The sequence below is a fragment of the Empidonax traillii genome, unplaced genomic scaffold (assembly GCF_003031625.1).
Source record: "Empidonax traillii isolate 1590-97213 ecotype Southwest subspecies unplaced genomic scaffold, ASM303162v1 scaffold465:size698125, whole genome shotgun sequence".
Lineage (NCBI taxonomy): Eukaryota > Metazoa > Chordata > Aves > Passeriformes > Tyrannidae > Empidonax > Empidonax traillii.
Window position 1 is genome coordinate 507,012 of NW_020955658.1, and position 19,597 is coordinate 526,608.

Below are 19,597 nucleotides of genomic sequence, written 5' to 3' on the forward strand. Positions count from 1 at the left end.
CGTCCGGTGCTGCGGCCGCCGCGGAGCGAGGGCGGGAGCGGAGCCCGCGGGAGCGCCCGGGCCGCCGCGCTCGGGCACGGGGAGCCGGCGGGGCGAGGTGGCGGGGACGCCGCCGGCCCTCGGGCCCTCCTCACCTCGCCCCCTCGGCCCGTGTGGCACCGGCGGTGACAGGTGGAGCTCGGAGCGCTCCGGGCCCGGCCCGGCCCGGCGGCTTCGGTGGGAGAGCGGCGTTGTTGTGACTTGCCCGCAGAAAGCATGGAAAAAGTGAGCGGTGGTAAATAATCCGGTGACATAACCTCCCTGCGGACCACACGGAAGAAATCCTGCTCACCGCCGTCCTCCACTGAAGTGGACTTGCTTAATTCGAAACTAGAAATAGCAACAGTTGGGTGTTTTGACAGATGCTGTATCGGTGCAATGCCTCCTTTGCAGTAGTTCTGTAACTTGGATTAGTACCATTTAGTCCTTAAACAAGAAGTTTAGTGAGCAGTTATAGTTTAATTCCAGCAAGTCACGAGCAATTTGGACTGTATTTACAACAGAAGTGAGACAGCACTAAAAACACGCTGATGTTGATACATCCTGAGCTCAGGCTGTCTCTGAGTCCCACTTGTTGCAATAAAGCGTGGCATCTGCTCCGGGAACTTTTTTTTTAAGCAGGTAACAAAACAGGTGTGACCCTGACAAGTCATTCTCAGTGCACACAACTGAAGTGTTTCCTGTTTCTAAGGGAACTCCTTTGGCATTGGCTGAAATTATAGGTAGGGTGAGTCCAGGTGGGGTGACTCTTCTAAACAGGAAGCAGATTTAATTGGTAAATAGGCTTGTTTGTCTTTTCTAGGCTTGTTGCCGTGATTTTTTTCTTCCCTTTTCCTTTCAAGTTCCCTGTTAACTGTTGATGCTGTTGGCTTGGTGTCTCCAAACCACTCATAGCCAGCTTGCTGCCTTCCTGTCCCTCCTCTTTGGAGAGTTTTATTTCATTTTAATTGACGCTGAAGTGGCTACTGTTGGCGTTGAGCTGAGTAAGTGGAGGAGAAACTGTGTAAACGTAACTTAGGAATAGAGGACAGTGACGTTTTGTGACCCCTTGATGGGACATCACTCAATCACATTGAGAATTCTTGTCAGTAACCGTCTTGATTAAAGACATCACTATTTTAGCCAGATTTATCTTTTTTTTTTTTTCTTATAAACATCCTGCTGTGTGAACACTGCAGTTCTTTTTGACTTTTGAAACAGCATTTACCTGTTTCAAAACACTTCTTGGATGATAGAACAGCACAAAGCCTTTGAGAGCTGGTCCCTCCTTCCCTTTCCTCCATCAGAAACTGCTGCAACGTTTGAAGAAGTGGGAAGTGAGAGTTCCTTGGGTTGCTTTTTAGTTTTTAAAGAATCCAGGCTGAGGTGTGAACTGCCTGAAGCAGCCATGTCATGCTTGGTGCGTGTCTGATGTATTTGAAGTGGGTTCCAAACCTGGAACTCAACTGGCCTGAGCATATGGGAACAACACCATTGTACTTCCAGCTGACTGGAATTACGTGCAGCTTTCCAGTCCCTACCACGTTCAGATGGCTTTTCTGTGTGTAAACACCTAAATTTGAACTGGTCAAACTACCTGGGAGCTTCTTTTACTGCTGGTGTGCCTTCCACTGCCAGGTTTTGCTCTGGGCGGATTCCAAGATGGTTGATGCCCTGAAATCTGAAGCACGGTGGGATTCAGACCCTCCTTTCTCCCTTGGATGGTTCCCCATGTGGGGCTTTGGAGGGCTGTGCTGCTCTTCCACGTGCTCTGTTGGTGTGTGGGTTTGGAAAGAGGGTAAAAGACAGTTCTGAAGAGCAGGATTAGCAGTGGTCCCTTCAGCGTGTTCTTTGTGATGTTTTTTGACAGCAGTTTAGAACCTATCAGCGAACACGTTGCTGTTTGTGTCACTTGAGCTGGTTTATCCTCCACATGCAGCATGTGTGGCCTAAAATCCTTACGGCTCTTGAAACCCAGTGGGAGTAGTTCGATAATTGTGCAAAATACTAAAAAAAAAAAAAACCAAACCCAACTTCCAAAGTTCAGCTTTAAGTATTTAGAAATTACTTTCTTTGTAAGGCTGTTCCTGAATTTTATGGAAGACTTCAGGTTTGTGAACTTCAGCATCAAGGCTTCGTCACTCTGAGTGATTCCTGGTTTATAGGGAGTCTCCTTGAAAAAGCAAGTAGCTCATTTTGACAGTGAATCTAAAGTTTTGTGATAAAATCCCTGTGGCTGAAGCCTGACTTGCCTGAATCCGGCAGGTTTGTCCCGTGGACTGGAAGCTCCCTGAATGGTTGAGGCCGTTGTGGGGAGATTCATTCCCACAAAGGATATATGCGTCTAAAAATAAAGTCTGCTCCACATAGCAGTCATAGCTTTCTTAATCAGCGCTCTGGTAATTGAATTTTAGCCTCGCACTGAATGACCAGAGAGCTACCTGTGCGGTTCTGCTTTCCAGGCAGGGCTCCCTTGGTTCCTGGGATTTTGTATGCTCTCCTCACTGAGCAGTTTGAACCTCTGAAATGCTGTCCGGGCCGTGCTTGTGGGAGCCATCCGGGTTTGTGCCGTGCAATCCACACGTTTCGAACGTCAGGGAGAAGCTGTTTCCTCGCCTCTTGTGCCCTGGCCCCGAGTCGCCGTGTTTGCTCGGGCTTGTTCTGCTTCCTTGAAAGGGAAAATCCCATTTTGCCTCCAGCTCGGCTTCTCCGCTGGCACTGCCAGATTTTTGCAGTTGGAAAGTGGCGAAGCTCGTTGTGCTTCCGTGCAATCCGAATTGCACGCTGGGATGGGAGTCCCTGCTTTTTGGGGAGACAACAGAGATGCTAATGGGAGGGCGGGACCGTCAGTGGCCCTGCTCTGCAGGGGGGCAGGCAGGATCAGATTAAGGACTGAGCCCAACTGGAGAATTCCAGTCCCCAAAAAAACTTGATTTTTAGGTGGAGTAGGTGTGAATTGCTGTACTGTCTGTATTGGTCTGAGGAACAATACCCAGAGAAATGTGGGTTTTCTTGCAAGGGGCCTGCAAGGCAAACTCTTGAAATTATGTTACTGCGTTAAAAAAAAAAAAAAAAAAAGCCAAGTTGAAGTTTTGCTTTGTGTCCCGTTCTTGAGTCCTGCTCCAGACATCCCGTGAGGTTTTCAGGCTGGTGCTCTGATAGGACTGGATTCCCCTCGCTGCCTGCCTGGCTTTGGGAGGTGCAATTTCTGTGCCAGGGTCTGTCTGCTTGAATTTTAACAAATGTTTCACAGAAGCTTCCCTGCTGGTCACTTATGTCAAACCTTGCCAGTCAGATTGTCTTGGAAAGTGTGTGCTTGCCATGCCCTGTGACATTTGCTGCGTTATTCCAAAAGATGAATTTTAGGGTTCTTAAAAAATTATAATTTAAAATCGGATACTGTGCTACTGAGAAACATTTTTAAACTTTTGTGTCAACCCTCCCTTCTGCAAGAATGTTTCACGGTCAGCGGCCTTTTGAAGTGTGTGTGAAGGTAATGAATTCGAGCTCCTCAGATGTACTAAAAAGAAATGGAAGTTTTGTGTAATTCTTCTCACTGCAGTTTTAGACATGCCCTGAAATTCTTTCAGAGCCCGACTGCCTCGTCGTTGAAGAATGCTCTCAGTATTACTGCTTGAAAATTTGTGAGATGTCCGTTTTATTGCATAAGAAGGGTCTTGCATCGTTTCTTGGGTAGTTTTGGTGTGGCGTGATGAAAGTCTGAAAGTCGGTTAATCTGGCTTTCCTTACAAGCAGTTTATACACATATATTTATTTAATATACCCATCACCGGGCCATCCATCTCCGTGATGAGGCAGAAATCGGGTACCGGTGGTTTTGGTCACAGAGCCAAGGCAGCAGTTTTTATTCTGAAAAAGGGATCTTCAGACTCTTGGCACGAAGCCCAGTGACCTTTGCGTCCTGATCGAGTGGAGCTTCCAAGCGGCTCCTTTCCCGCTCGATTGTACCTCTGATAATGCACAGGAGGAGCAGCTCGGGGCTTCCTTTGAGATCCCTCAGGCTGTTGGGTATGCAGGACTTGCTTTGGGATTTTGTCACATTGGCAATCTGTAATTTAACAGCTGAGATGTCAAGTGCCAAGTTTTGTGTTGTCATAGAAATTTATTAAGCTGGCAAGCTCTGCTGTTGGAGCTCGCTGGAAAGCTGTTTCAGTAGAAGCCAAATGTTAGGGTTAGTTTATTGCAGTTCTTTGTGTGTTGCTCATTCACAATTGCCTGTTTTGGTGTGCAGGGTTGAGGCAACACTGCTTGGATGGTACCGAGGCAAAATATTGAGGAGATGGTAAAAGCACGTTTTTTATATAAACTTAAGATCGATGCTTTGAATGACTCTGACCTCTGATTGTTGCTCTGTGGTATCTAATTCATTATTCATCTCATTTTCTTCTTTCTCACACTGCTGAAAGGGTAGTCATTCTTCTCACTGAGCTGATTGCTGGCTCTTTGAGACTGGCAAAATGCAGAAACAAATAAATGTGGTGAGGTAGTGTGGAAACAACTGAGCTTGTGTTGTGAAAAAACTCGATAGTACTTCTTTCTCCTTGTGGACAATTTTGTGAGGTTGCTGCAGGAGTTTAACGTGATCCTGTTTTTTTTTTTTTTCAGGTGCCATGTTTCAGAACAGACGAAGGCAACTGAGAAAGAAGAGCTGAAGAAAGTAACACAGAAACAAATACAGGCTAATTGGGGGACAAAAAATTGACCTGTCTCTGAGGTGACTAAAGGGGAATAATGGTGATTTTGCGCCGGGCTCGGCCGCCTGCTTCCGCCCCAACCAGCAATGAATCTTGACTCGCTCTCGCTGGCCTTGTCTCAAATCAGCTACCTGGTGGACAATTTAACCAAGAAAAACTACCGAGCCAGCCAGCAGGAAATACAGCATGTAAGTAAAGGGAGATGGTGCTACAATATCAATTTGGGAAAGAGAATTGGAGCGTTGAATGGAGTTTCTCTTCTCGTTTGAACCGTGCTCTGTGGTGCTCTCCTGTGTGTTACTGTGACTGGGAATCCCAGCACCTCATCTCTCATGGAACAATATTAGGATTAAGTGCTGCTCCTGGAGCAAAGCTTTCTTAGCTCCTCCAGGTTACATCTTTCAGCTTTTGGACATTCTACAGAACACTGAGGGGAAGGCAAACATACACATTTTGAGTCGTTGCACTGAAAGGATGGATATGTGGTAATTTACATCTGAATGCTTTCACTTACCTGAGGTGGAAGTTTTTTGGCTTGTTGTGAGGCCAAGCTGATTGTCTTGGCCCTGGGTTTTCAGAAGGCAGGCAGAGTAACTGTATGTTGAGACTCAGATATCTGTGATCTGGGCAAGAATTCCCGTTTAACTGACCTTTTTAAAAATAGCTCTGACTAGCAGGGTGGACTGAAAAGCATTATCCACAGAGGAGTGCTTAGGAGGAAGTGAATGTTACTGAGCCAGTTTTAGAAACTGGTTTAGTTCAGTTCCCAGCAGACAGCTGGGCCACTTAAATGTGTTTTTTTTTCCTCCAGCAGTTCGATCCTGCAGCGATTTGAATCATATCAGAAGGCCAGAGGGCTTAGGCAGTGTGAGTTTCTGATAACAGTTGTTATCTGTAGAAGTGCATTCATTGCTTATCTTGAGGTGAGAGGAGGGTGATATCTGCAGTGTTCACTGCCTTAAACGTAAGGCTTGGAGATGGAACAGGTTTCCTGTAAGCTCTGTAACTTTCCCATGTTTGTGCAAGTTCAGTACCCTGGGGTCTCATCTGTGATCGCTGCTGTGCTTTTGAACAGATGGTTTTTGCAGCGAGGTGTGACTGAAGCATGACTTGCAGATCTGTCAGGTGAAGGCTTGCGTAAAGGGTAATAAACATTCTCTGATTTGGGAGAAGATAGGATTGATCTGCCATTCAGGGGCAGATTGTCCCTCACCCTTCACGCCAGGCCTGTTCCACTGGCTGTGGTGACAGACTGCACCCTGGGGTGTGGACGTGGCTGCTCTGTGTAGGTTGGCTTCTAAGACAGACCTAGGATTTCAAGACTAAATTTTCTAAAATCATCTTAATCCGTTGTCTCTTTTTTTTCTTTTCCTCCTGGTATTGCTTTACCTCTGTGGTTGCCAGTACAGTTTTTCCTTAGGTAGTTGAAGAGATTGTACCTGCTGTAAGTCTGTCCCATGATACACTGCTGTAAATTTTACAGAGCTTCCATCTAAGCTTGTACAGATGTGGAAATCCATCCTTGGAGTTGTTCATGTCACAAGTGACCAAAATGACACATTTAAATACCTCACTCAAGCTTAGCAGCGGCACAGCTTGAGCAACTTATTTCTGCATAAATGTGCTGTCAGGAGTCATTTAACAGAGGTGATGCTTTCATTCTCCATCAGAAAAATAAAATTAATGTTGAACCTTCTGTTTGTCAGGCACAAATTCTGAAGAGTGGCTTCCCCTGAGGGGAGTTTTTGCGGTCTCCTTTTTCTGAAGGAGTGGAAAGGAGAGCCTGGTTGGAGAGGGGAGAAGGGCTTTGCAGACAGATGCATCTAGGAAAGCAAAACCTGCTGAATCTAGAAAGATACAGGTTTTTTTTTTTTATCTAATCATACTTTTGCCTAAACAAAATCCATCTGGTTCCTGTGTGGTAATTCCAAATGCAAATGGCTCAAACTTTATCCTGAGTCACGGGCTGGTTGAGGTTGGAAGGGACCCGTGGTGGTCACCCTGGTCCAACCTGCTGCTCAAACAGTCACCTAGAGTGGGTTGCCCAGGAATATGTCTGGATATAAACTCTAAAACTCACCTTTTGAGTACCAACATTGATGGACACTCCACAGCCTCTCTGGGCACCCAAAATAATCTTCAGATCTTATTTTAAACTGGATACACTTGTAAATGTGTATCCATAGCTCTGGACTGGCATACCACAGACAAGTGTATTGTAGCCTCTGATCAAGAAGCAGAGCTAGATCTGACTTGGAGGTTGTTTTCCAGCAGAATAAAACTTGGCAGCCACTGGAATAAGCAGGCTGTGAGGGAAAAGGAAACATAGTCATAGATAAGAGTAGGAAAACTGGGATGGAAACAATCAGCCAGCAGAGCCTGAAGCAGCCCTGGCTGGGCTGAGCCAGTGGGCTGGGGGCAGGCAGAGCAGAGACACAGCTGCAGGTTTGTGCTGCCTCATGGTGTGTGTGCCCTGCAGCTAGAGAGGAGGAAACAGTGAGAAAAATGTTGCCAGTAGGTGAAAGTTGGATTTGTCATTAGCTGCTGGACAGAAGAGGCAAGTAACTATTTATTATGTGACCTCAAATTTCTTCCAGTATGGATTCTGTTAAAAACAAGTAGTGCTGTGTTTTTAGATGGGGTTTAGAGAAATGAATAAGCTCTGAAACAATCTGGAGCTGCTTCAGACAACAAGCTGGTGAGCTGGTCTGTAGCCAGGAGTTAAGGCAAATGGTAGGGGATGCTAACAAGAATGTGATAGTGTGGAGATTTAGTAATGAGTGATGGTGTTGAAAATTACCAAATGGAGATCACCTGTTTTTGACAGGTATTGGATACAGCTGAATGAGCTCTGATGACTGGGGAACACTTGGTTATTCAGCAGGTGGTCTTTGATTTTCAAGCTTGCTAATGAGCAAGTTGGAGATGAACTTTTTTCTTTGGATGGCAGAAAAAACTTTCCTTGTGCCTTGAAAGGCTCCGGAGTAAAGGCAGTCACAGGCAGGGGACAACGAAGAAGCTGCCTGCAGGATCAGTGAAGATGCAGCCTGATGGTTTTGTCTCCTGGATAAATTCCTGCCACCCAGGCACAGCACAGAGGTGCACCCTGTCCCAAGGCTGTGCTCTTGAGGAGTTAGGAACTGCAGCTGTGGGGAAGAGTGGGGGAAATGAGGCCATGGCACTGTGGATTCTGTCCTGCTTTGCTGTTAGAGAACCTCAAAACCATCCTCTGGGTGACTCAAAAACCCTATTTACTTAGTTTTTTAAAAATACTCCCCCTGAAATGCGTGGCTTCTGTGTCAGTGACTTGTGTCTAGATTCTTTATCTCCTCATTTACTTTTCCTATGCCAGTCGGGTTAATGACTTGACTTTTAGGTTACTCATTAAAAAGGAACATTCTCAGCGGTTTTGTTGAAACAGTAGATGACTTAACCACAAGAAATATCCATGGTTCCAGACCCAGATCCTGCTCTGTAATCACTGTTTGCTGCCCAGCTGTTTTTTTTGCTCCTTCTCTGCAGATTGTGAACAGGCACGGTCCCGAGGCAGACAGGCATTTACTACGCTGTCTATTCTCGCACGTGGATTTCAGTGGCGATGGTAAAAGCAGTGGCAAAGATTTCCATCAGGTACAGTTTGCACTGGGGCATCTCTTTTATCAGTTCTGGTTGTTAAAAACCTGCAGTAGGATTTGGTCCAGGTTAGCTTAAAACAGATTTCTGATCTGTGACCCTTCAGCTGCCAGCACCTTTCACCAGTATTAAGTCAGAAGACAACAAGTTATTGACATCTGACTCTTGCAATCTCTTGATCTGGAAACAAACCCAGATAACATCAGTACAATTGCTCTTTCTGCCACATGCAGTGCTCTGTTTTAAAACTTTGTCCAAATCCACTGATGGTTTTGCTGGTGATTGTGTCTATTGGCAGGAGTGTTTTCATCCTTAAACAGTGTTGCCACATTTAGCTCATAAACATGAATCTTGGATCCTGTTGAACACGTGAGGATGATTACAAAAGAAAATGAAGCACTGCACATGTGATGGAGAATTTTTTATTACTTTGTCAGTCTTAAAAGCAAAACAAACCTGAGGAAAGCTTGAATGAAAAGAAACTCATTAATTGGGCACTTACAAGTATCTTACCGTTGTTTATTTTTACTACACAAGGTGGATGGTGGTTTTATTTCATTGCCCCGTTAGGAAACTGTGAGTCCTCAATTTCTCTTGTTCTTTTCAGACTCAATTTCTGATCCAGGAGTGTGCGTCGCTGATTACGAAACCCAACTTTATCTCGACGCTGTCCTACGCCATTGACAATCCCTTGCACTATCAGAAGGTTTGTATGCTCGAAGGGGATCCCACTGGCAGCAGCTGCACCGGAGTGGTCTGGAGGAAACCAGCTGGTTTTCCCTTGTTGTACTAAAATCTTCAAAAATTGAGCTTGCCCAGTTGGTTGGTGTGGGCTTTTTGTTAAACCAAGCAAGTCAGTCACTCAGCATGACTTCAAACTCATTTTAAAGCTTTATCTGATGTCGGTGTTTTATGTCTTGTTTGTGGCACTCGAACAAAAACAAATCATCAGTGCTCCTGTTTATTTCTGTATGAAAGCCATGATAGTGGTTTGATAATGAAAGAGTGGGGTATGTGGAAGAAGCTTTCAGATTAATATGAAAGATGTTTGTTTAGCCATATAAGCTTCGTGTGAACCTACAGCAGAATAGTTACTAAAATTCCAAACTTGCAGATGGACTCTAGATAGCCTGACACATTGCAGATGAGATGAACCCCATAACAACCTCTGTTTAACTCTTCTTCCCTGTTTCAGAGTCTAAAGCCTTCACCCCATTTATTTGCCCAATTGAGTAAAGTCATCAAATTAAGTAAAGTTCAAGAGGTAGGTGAACACTTACTACAAAAATATTATAATATTTTTTTTTTACTAAGCACGTTAGAAAGGATGATGCCTCTTACCACAACGTTTATTCCTGTCTGCAGGTGATTTTTGGTCTCGCTTTACTGAACTCTTTCAGCTCAGATCTACGAGGTTTTGGTAAGTGAAGCTTCTGAAGTGCAGCAGGGACAGCCTTTTGTTTTTCAGCACGGGGGTCTCTGGCTGGGTAGATATGTGCCTGCCTGGCCTGAGCTTGCAGCTGGTGGTGCCTTTGGAGGGGCAATAACTGACACAGTCATGCTGTGGGAAGTTGAAGGTCCCTTTTGTAAATGACTTGCCGGATGATGAATCAGTGGGAGGTGATAACTTTTAGTTATCCATTAATATTTGACATCTGGGATATTTAGATCTGAACTGTTGTGGCTTGTGGTAAACAAACACAAATGAAGAGAATAATACCTGTGAATCTTCCTATTAAAAAGTAATTCCAGGTTTTAACTGGAGCTTCTTTCTTTGTTTCCCGAAGCTGCCCAGTTTATCAAACAAAAACTCCCGGATCTCTTACGCTCTTACATTGACGCCGACGTCAGTGGAAATCAAGAAGGTGGCTTCCAAGATATTGCAATAGAGGTCCTGCACCTCCTCCTCTCCCATCTCCTCTTTGGGCAGAAGGGAGCCTTTGGGGTAGGACAGGAGCAGATTGACGCTTTCCTCAAAACATTACGTAGAGGTGAGTGGTGCTGCTCAGGAAACTGGACTGGCTGCTGAAATCGTGGGGAGCTGGGTGAGCCAGAGCTCTGTTAACTTCCCATAGCTCTGAACTGACAGAAAAATAACATTCTTCTGACATTGTCGTAATAAAATTGTAGTAGGGGATGTTCAAGTCTGTGTTGGCTTGTATGGGCTGGTGTTTGTGGGTTTAACAGAGGAGCTCAGTGCACTGCAGTTGAGAAACCCCTCACAGTGGAAAGTATATTTCAATATATATATGACCATTTGAAGCACTGTGCTGTTTATATTGGATGCAGATCCCTGAGGAAGCACTAGCACACTGAGGGAGGTGCTTCTGAGTTAAACTGATTCATTTCCTGGAAGCTACAACGCTCCTTGCAGGGGTCATTATCTATATGGTAGTCACTTCCTTTCCAAAATGAGTGTTTGCTGTAAATCTGTGAGTGCCCTCTTGATTCCTGCAGCAGCAAGGAATCAAGAGTTCCACTGGCACAGCGGTGGAATAATCTGGAACAGCCTTTTCCCTGCAGCTGGTGTTCTGGGGGTTTTGACACTTTTGACACTGTTTTGTTCCTCTTGCCTTCAGATTTTCCCCAGGAGCGTTGCCCCGTGGTGCTTGCACCACTTCTATACCCTGAAAAACGGGACATTCTAATGGACAGGATCCTGCCTGATTCTGGAGGGATAGCCAAAACCATGATGGAGAGTTCTCTGGCAGATTTCATGCAAGAAGTTGGCTATGGCTTTTGTGCAAGGTTTGTGGGGAAATGTAATTTTCAAGCATCTTGGCTGGGGATGGTTTTCTGTCTTGTTTCTTGAGGCAAGAGGTAAAGAACACCTGAAGTATTAAAATAACTAAAACCTCAGTAAACATTATGAGGTCATTTGTTTGGATTCCTGTTTTATATTTTTCTTTTTTTTAATGTGTCAGATACATCTGTGTAGGCTTTTGTCATGGTAAGAAGTGCTCCATAAAAGGATTCACATCCCTTGTGAAGGTTCTATAAGATTTTGACCATCACCCTTTTTTAAGTGGAAATGAAAGTGCTTGGATAATCCTGAATTCCAGCTCAATCCTACTAGATTTTTGGAAGAACTTTCCTCTTGTGACAGACTCCTGTTGTCTCACTCTCCACATGACAGAGGTTACAGGTCTCACTTGGAGAGGGTTGAGCAGCAGCACCTTTCTGTTTATGTTGTGTTTTGACCAGTGTGGTAATGATCAGTTATCAGTAATGATTGAGATTATTTCCAATTGTACAATCTAATTAGGATAGTGAATTGATGGAGTATCTGAAATGTTAGGGGGGCAGTTGTGGGCTTGTTTAGATACATGTGTGAATTGAAGCAGTTCCTAGGAAAGGAGTAATCAAATCTCAAAGGTATTAGTGGAAGTTTGTTTAAACTGTGAAGTAAAAATGCAGTAAGTGTGTTGGAAGATACTGAAAATTATTTCTATAATTATTGCCATATCTGTATTGATGCTGTATAAATCTTGTTGGCCTAGTTATGAAATGTTCACAAAATTAAAAAAAAAAATGCAGAAAAAGCCTTCAGTTCTAAAATTGAAACTTGAGCACCTGCTTGTTGTTTGCTCTTTTGGCTCCTTGAAGGTTTTTGCTGGTGACCTCTCAGGGATGCCAAGCCTTGCATCAGGCTGAAAGGCAGATGTTCCCAGCTTACCTTTGAGCAGTGCATGTCACTGATTGGAAATGTGCGTTCTCAAAGCCTGTGTTTCACTTCTAAGCTCCCAGAAAACTGGAGTGTTTGAAGCTCTGGATCGCAGGTCAATACATGCAGGTGCTTTTAAGCAGAAACAGTGTTAAACCTGCCCTGGGCCTCTCTGCTGGGACAGAGCACAGGCTGGGAAAGTGTCAATTCAGTGCACCTGGCTTTGAACTGCAAACCTGTCATGGGATGTTTCATGGAAATAACTGCACAAACTGTCTACTGAATTCTTCTTTTTGATTGACCTGGAATTTTGTTACGTTGCATCGTTGGGCTAACCCCACTGAAGTTGAGTTCTAGTCTCAAATGACTTTCTCCCAGCAATCCGTGTGTGGTCCCAGCTGTACTCCCAGGAGTTGTTTCCCCCTGCCCCGTGAACCTCCTCCCTGAGGTGTCTGTGTTGTGTCTCCCTCAGCGTCGAGGAATGTCGCAACATCATCGTGCAGTTCGGGGTGCGGGAGGTGACGGCGGCGCAGGTGGCCCGGGTTTTGGGGATGATGGCTCGCACTCACTCGGGGTTGACCGACGGTATTCCCTTACAGGTGAGCGGCCTCTTGGGCTGGGGGTTGTATTTCAGCAGAAACAGAGGAGCTGAAATGCCACCCTCCTCTGGTAATTTAACAGTTACTTGTGTTATTCTGGACTTCAGTCAGTTCTGCTGAAAATGTGTTAATTGCTTGAGTGAATGAAAGATGTCAGTACTGGTCTGATTTGCTGATTATGCCCTCCCAGTGCAGGGAGTTGTGTAACCAGTGGGTGCTGAGACTCCTTTATCTTTAACTGGTGTTTAGTTCAGTGTATTTGACTTGCAGTCCATTTCGGCTCCTGGCAGTGGGATTTGGAGTGATGGGAAGGATAAGAGTGATGGAACCCAAGCCCATACCTGGAATGTGGAGGTCTTGATTGATGTTCTTAAAGAGCTGGTAAGTCTTGTGAGCATCTTGGTCTTTCATGTGGAATATCTGAAAGCAGGACGTGTCTCAGTGTGATTATAAAGCTTTCTAAGCTCCAACAGCCTGAACAGCTTTGAATCTCCTTAATGTGACTGTACTTACATGATTGGGGTTTTTTTTCCTCATGAACAAGAAAATTTTGAGGAATTGTGGGAAATAAAAGCTGCTTGAATGAGTAACTTGGGTGCAATTTGAGATTTATTCCACACTGCTCCCACGTACTCCAGCGTGTGTTCTCTGTGAGGGGTTTTGTGTTTCAACATATTTCTGGCAGGGGAATGTTTTGTGCATCAGACACCTTGCTTTGAAAAGCTTCTCAGTGTAGGCATGAATGATGAAAATGAAACTATTTTTGTAGCTACTCATTCCAACACTGTAAAGCTTTTTGCGTATGAGGACGTTTTAGAAATAGGAAAGTTTTTCACCACTTTATGAGCAGCAATTTTTGTCATTAACTCAGATAAATGTCAGTCCCATTTCCTTGACCTGCCTTATTTTTTTGTGTGGTTTTTTTTTTCCCCCTGTATATTCCCTCTGAATTATACAGGAATCAATTACTTTTTCTAAACCTTGGGCCATACAAGCAGCTTTTTATTTTTGCTCACCTGTCTCTCAAGTGAGTGGTTTATGTTCCACGATGGCCACAGTTCCCTCCCAAGCTCTCTCATCCTTATTGTTTCACATTGTTGCTGAAAAATGTAGCAGGTGCTTTTCCAGGACTTGGCAGTTTACATTTTGCAGAAGGAGAAGCAAGTTCTGTTACCAGCAGGTCAGACCCTTCTGCCTTTCATTAAAAGGCACGTGAAAGCCTACTAAAGGAATAAGTTTGCATGCTAAGAAAGGAGCAATGTGTTTGGGTTTTTTAAAAGCTTGTTAATGAAATGCTTGGAAGGACAGGCAGCTACTGCAGTGCTGGGCAAGTGCAATCTCACAGTCTGGTTTCACACATTAACTTGCATCACATTCTCACAACTATCTAAATACTTTTCAAAAAGAAACCCTTGCTTTCAGCTGGAAGTTGTGTGGATGTTAAACTGGATAAAATCCTGATGGAGAAGGGGCTCTTACAGGCCAGTCCTGTGGATTGTTCAAAGCTGACACCCCCCCCCCCCCCCCCCCGTTTGTTGTTGCAGAACCCCAACCTGGACTTCAAAGTAGTGACGTACGAACTGGACCACCCTGGATTCCAGATCCGGGACAGCAAGGGCCTGCATATCGTGGTGTTTGGCATCCAGAGAGGGCTGGGCATGGAGGTTTTCCCAGTCAATGCCATCTACAGACCGTGGAAGCACGCAGAGGGCCAGGTGGGTGTCCCAGCATTTCTGCTGTACCTGTAGAGTGTTTGCAGAGTTCCTGAATTTCTTGGACTGGTGAATTGGTAATGTGAGTTTTGAGATAAAGCATCACTTGATGAAGTGGAACGAACCTAAAAGTCTGAATATCTAAACTGTTTTTGATGTCTTTTTTTAATTCCAGCTCTCCTTCATTCAACATTCCCTCATAAACCCTGACATCTTCTGTTTTGCTGACTACCCTTGCCATACTGTTGCCACGGACATCCTGAAAGCACCACCGGAGGATGACAATCGAGAAATTGCTACATGGTAATCCTGCTCTCAACTGCCTGCCTTTCCTACCTAGGGTTAGGTTACTTATCTGCTGGAAGCTGGTTTTACCTAAATGAGCCAGACTTTTTGGTTAGCTGTGTGTACATCAGCCATTAGTAGTTGTTCTGTGTGTGATTGGTGAAAGTACTCCCATCGTCAGGATTTCCTGTGTGCTTCCATAAGAGCTGAAAATGCACTGCCAGTTCCTGCTTTTATTGGAGCCCTCAGCTTGTCTGGAGAACTTCTACTGGTGTATTTTGACATGCACTGGAAGCTGAAAGGAGGGGGTAGAGGAGGTGGTGTGAATTTAAATCTCTCTTTCCCAGGATGACATTAGAGAAAGTTTGGTTTATTTGTGTGAAAGAAGTCCTGGGATTTAAATAGTAAATTTATGGGGCTGTTGGTGAGTCATTGCCTGAAGCTCACTGGTGTAACTTTCTGAGCTGACCCCTTCTTTTGGTATAGCCAGGTAGCCTATTTCAGGAAAGATATTTGCTTCTTTTTTTCAGTTGTATGGCCCAAAATAGGGAATTGAAGGATGGGAAATACAGGCAAATTGACAATCATTACTTGTCCACGAAGCAGACAAAAGAGTATCTTCAGTAAGTTTCACAACTTGGAAACTTGGAGATGTTTAAAAAAGTATATTCCATTTCTGGAAGTACATTTCAAGTTAAATTATCCAGGTCACCCACCTCGAGCTGAATTTCTTCAACATCACCTCTCAGTTCTCCCTCTTCCCTAGCAGAGTCAGAAGGTGTTAAGCTCTTGAACTGCCAGTTATTTCTCCCGGTTTCTTTCAGGCTCAATTGCAGGTGATACAAACAACCTGCAGTGCCAGGTTGGTGGCAGTGGGTGCTGCTTTGTTCCTGCAGAACACTTGACTCCAGGCTCCTGTAAATCTTTCTGCTCCGTAACTTTGGGGGGGTTTGTCTGTTTGTTTTTTTTTTTTTTTTTTCCTCTCTTTTGTTAGGAAGAGCCTGGATTTGATCGAGTCTCTGTTACGCCTGGCAGAAGTGGGGCAGTATGAACAGGTGAAGCAGCTCTTCAGTTTCCCCATCAAACACTGCCCAGATATGCTGGTTTTGGCCTTACTGCAGATCAACACGTCCTGGCACACCCTGCGCCACGAACTCATCTCCACGCTCATGCCCATTTTCCTGGGCAACCACCCCAACTCTGCCATCATTTTGCACTACGCGTGGCACGGACAGGTGAGTGTTTTCACTGCAGCCTGCCTGGAAAGCTGTTTAAGTGTGTTGAACACTTAAAAACACTTAACAACGGTCAGATGAGCTGTTCAGTTTAAAACCCAAGGGGTACATCATCTGTGGTTTATGCAGAATGAGTTGTCCCCTCCCCGACTTGAAGCAAATTGTTATGATTTGATTTTCAGTAGTATCTCCCGAGAAAATATACCTGGAAAAGTAGAGAGGCAAAGTTAAGTTTGACTTTTTTAAGCCTTTCAGTTTTCACCGAAGTTGACCGCGGTTTGATTTTAAATAAAAGCACAAAAAATCAAACAATGCAGCAAAAAAAACCCCACCCCAAAACCTTCACAACAGCATCACCCACCCTGCCCTGCTCAGCTCTCAGCCTCACACATCTGAAGTGTAAAAACTTGCAGCAGTCAGAAGTGAAGAGCTTTAAACCAAAGAGTCTCCTCTGTACTTGCCAAAAGGTGAAGGTTATTCCAGGCGTAAAGAAACCACCCACACCAGAAGTTTTCACAGTCTGGGGTGTTTTCAGAAGTCTTAGGACTGTCTGCTGACCTTTTCCAAGGGGAACTTCCATACTTTTAATGGGTTTGCTGTTTGGTGTGGCCTGAAGTGCTGGTAGAGCTAAATACTGTGTTTTCCATGTTGAATTCTCACTTCAGCACATCATGTCAGGCATAACATTTTCTTAAATGGCTTGCATGTTCCAAAAGCAGTTGGTTTACAGTTGAGAGCAATGAGACCTGGACAGTGGTAGGAAAGAGGTGGGGATGTACAACTGACCATTTGCAGTCGTGCTGCATCCTTTACCTGTAGCTCCTGCACAAAAAAGGCTCCATTCCAGAGCAACTTACGCAGCTCAAGTGTAAATATATCTGTTAAACTTCAGATGTAAAACACCCTGTTTGGTGTTCCCGTTGTTGATCCTATCGCCAGAACCATGAAGTACAGCTCTAATTTCCTTCTCCCCAGGGTCAGTCTCCCTCCATCCGTCAGCTCATCATGCATGCCATGGCAGAGTGGTACATGAGGGGGGAGCAGTATGACCAGGCAAAACTCTCCAGGATCCTCGATGTGGCCCAAGACTTGAAGGTGAGTTCTGCCAAGCAGTGCCATTGTTTGCTGGCTGCTGCCTTTTGCAGGTTTGATTGTCTTTTAACAAAGGCTAAGCTTGACTTAGACTGATTTAGTGAGGGTTATTTTTGGTTTAAGTGTGTCTGGATTCATTTGTTGCTGCTCATCTTAAAAAGAGAAAAAAAAGCCTGTGTTCGTGTGACCTTAAGAACTCTTCAGCTGATTTGTGGTATCTGACTGCAGATGCCTCCAGCCTGTCCAGCTGTGAGCCCAAGATGTTTTACTTGGTTATTATGGCTTAGCTGACAAGTACCTTGGGAAGCAGCACAACAGAATTGCTTGCTGTGTAAATGCAGAAAGAGCTCTGACTGTTTCAACCCTCAGTACTGTTGAAATGAGAATGTAGGAACTATCTGTGAGATATTTGTGTGAAGGTGGCACTGCCAAGTGGGATGGAACAGGGATTTCTTGCTACTGCTTCTCAGGTTTTGGTCATTCACAACAGACTGGAAGTTGTGATTAACTTCTTTGAGGCCTTTATTGCTTTCTGAAGTCAGATACAAAATAACTGGGTGTCACAAAGTGCAAGAGCACCTGCTGCTGCTTGAAGCCAGTTTGGTTGTAGCAATTGCTGTGTTCAGAGCTGACCCCTCAGAGCAGATACATTTTGAGCATCTCTGAGGGGGTTGGGGTGTGTTTGCAGGGAGATGTTTGGCTCTTCTGCTTCATTCTGGTGCAGCGTCAACTTGGTAGTTCTTGGATTTTCTAGTAGAGCAATTTAAAACTGTCAGCACAAGGTCACTTCAAAGAAGGTAAAGTCACAATTCCAAATCAGAGCTCTTGCCTGTTCGTCTCATGAGCGAGCTGTAAGTGAAGTTGATAGCGCTGATGTTTGTTAACAAAGCAAGCACAGCAGCATGTGATAAAGTGGGGGGTAGGGGGGGCTAGAAAGAAAAGGAGAAAGGGTGTCTGTGTGTCTTCACTAGTAGTCTTCTGATTTTCTTTCTTTAGGCCTTGTCAATGCTGCTAAATGGTACTCCATTTGCCTTTGTTATTGACCTTGCTGCACTTGCCTCTCGACGGGAATACCTCAAACTTGACAAATGGCTCACAGATAAAATTCGGGAGCATGGGGTAAAGCAGAATTTTTCTTTTTATTTCTGCATTCCTAGCAGTGACTAACTTAAGTCACTTTTAACAATTTTATAAGTAGTTTTAAAGCTGTGGAAAGTGTCCATGGTCTGATAGTTCAACGTTTTCACTGAGCTGTAGTAGCTTAGTGCAGTTCTTTCCACGGTGCAATTGCCAAGTTTGAAATAGTGTCCTGGATGCAGTTTGGGAGGTTAAGATAACCTTTTTTTTTTTGTTTTTCCCTCAGGAGCCTTTCATCCAGGCCTGTATGACTTTCTTAAAGAGAAGATGTCCATCTATCCTGGGTGGCCTTGCTCCAGAAAAAGATCAGCCCAAAAGTGCTCAGCTCCCTCCCGAAACGCTGGCCACGATGCTGGCCTGTCTGCAGGCTTGTGCTGGGTAAGGATGGCAGTGCTTGCACTGATTGTGTCACCTGGAGAGTGAGGTTAATGAAAATAATGAGAATAGTACTGCACCTACCCCTGCAAGTTTATACATAGTTCATTTTGCAGTGAAACTTTTGGTGTAGGTTGGGTGGTGAGAGCTTGAGCGTTCTTGTCTTTGTCATGGAACAGGTGAGGTGACCTTGGAGACTGGGGGCTGGCTGGTGACTCACAGCCTTGGTTAATAACTAGATCCAGGCCTTTAATTTGGACAAGGGAATACAGCCCGTGGCTACAGAATGGAACAGCACCTTGGAAAAGTGATTGTATAAAGGATTTTGTGACTGTGTTGAGCAGATGCCTCTGTCTGGTAACTGCCCCAGCAACAAAGGGCTCCTGCAGTCCCTTCTGTGTAGGAGAAAAGTGGTGAGTGGGCACTGGAGTGTAATTGAGACTGGAACTAGACAGGTGTAACTTCTGTCTTCATTTGAGAGACACTCAAAAGTAGTCAGATGGAAAATATCAAAGATCTAAGAGCTGTTTTGTCTGCTGGAAGAGAGGGGTGGACTACAGAAGGGCTGGTGGAAACTTAACGTGGACAAATCAGTCTTGAAGTACTGTGTACACACATGGTAAATGTGACTGGATGTTGTAAACTCTTTGCAGTGTCATTTCTCCCTGCTGTCAGACCCAGATGGCATTTATCTGTGAAACACTGCTGCAGTTAACCAGGCCTGTCACAGGGCCTTGTGTGAGCCAGAGTGACTGGAAGCTGGAGATGGTGCTGATTTTGCTGCTGGTTTTGGCACCAGATGAGCCTGGCACGTCCCAGTGCCTGTTACTGATCTGAGCCTTGTGCTGTCTCCTTTGGCTTAGCCAGTGTTGTCTTGAAAAACACGAGAAACATCTTTAAAGGCAGCCAGGATGACTCATGGCCCTCCTGTGGCTGCTTGGAAATTTGTACCGACACGGAGTTGTCACGAGGGGTAGTGGAACTGAAAGGGAATTTGAGGTGCCTGTAAGATTTGAGGAGAAGAGAATCTCCTGGTTTCTGCTGGAACCTGTGCAGTTGATCCTCAAAATGCTGTTGAAATAATGTTTGTGAAATACAATGGTCAGCACAGGTCTTGGACTGAGAGATAAGT

At 44.8% G+C, this 19,597-nt stretch overlaps 1 protein-coding gene across 7 annotated transcripts in view; it reads left to right on the plus strand.

Moving 5' to 3' along the window:
* Positions 1-183: 183 nt before the first annotated feature.
* CNOT1 (CCR4-NOT transcription complex subunit 1) overlaps positions 184-19,597 on the plus strand; it is a 46,857-nt gene continuing 27,443 nt past the window's right edge. For 4 of the 7 annotated variants that reach the window (XM_027895728.1, XM_027895732.1, XM_027895730.1 and 1 more), the window contains exons 1-16: positions 184-264; positions 4,645-4,921; positions 8,256-8,363; positions 8,974-9,072; positions 9,562-9,630; positions 9,732-9,786; positions 10,154-10,357; positions 10,946-11,114; positions 12,503-12,629; positions 12,900-13,010; positions 14,174-14,344; positions 14,517-14,644; positions 15,621-15,861; positions 16,837-16,956; positions 17,950-18,072; positions 18,317-18,468. In XM_027895728.1, the coding sequence (XP_027751529.1) occupies positions 4,820-4,921; positions 8,256-8,363; positions 8,974-9,072; positions 9,562-9,630; positions 9,732-9,786; positions 10,154-10,357; positions 10,946-11,114; positions 12,503-12,629; positions 12,900-13,010; positions 14,174-14,344; positions 14,517-14,644; positions 15,621-15,861; positions 16,837-16,956; positions 17,950-18,072; positions 18,317-18,468 (1,979 nt within the window). In that variant the 5' untranslated portion in view covers positions 184-264; positions 4,645-4,819. Of the gene's footprint in view, positions 265-4,644; positions 4,922-8,255; positions 8,364-8,973; positions 9,073-9,561; positions 9,631-9,731; positions 9,787-10,153; positions 10,358-10,945; positions 11,115-12,502; positions 12,630-12,899; positions 13,011-14,173; positions 14,345-14,516; positions 14,645-15,620; positions 15,862-16,836; positions 16,957-17,949; positions 18,073-18,316; positions 18,469-19,597 lie in introns of those variants that run through there. The other 3 variants (XM_027895733.1, XM_027895731.1, XM_027895729.1) reach the window with 2 other exon arrangements.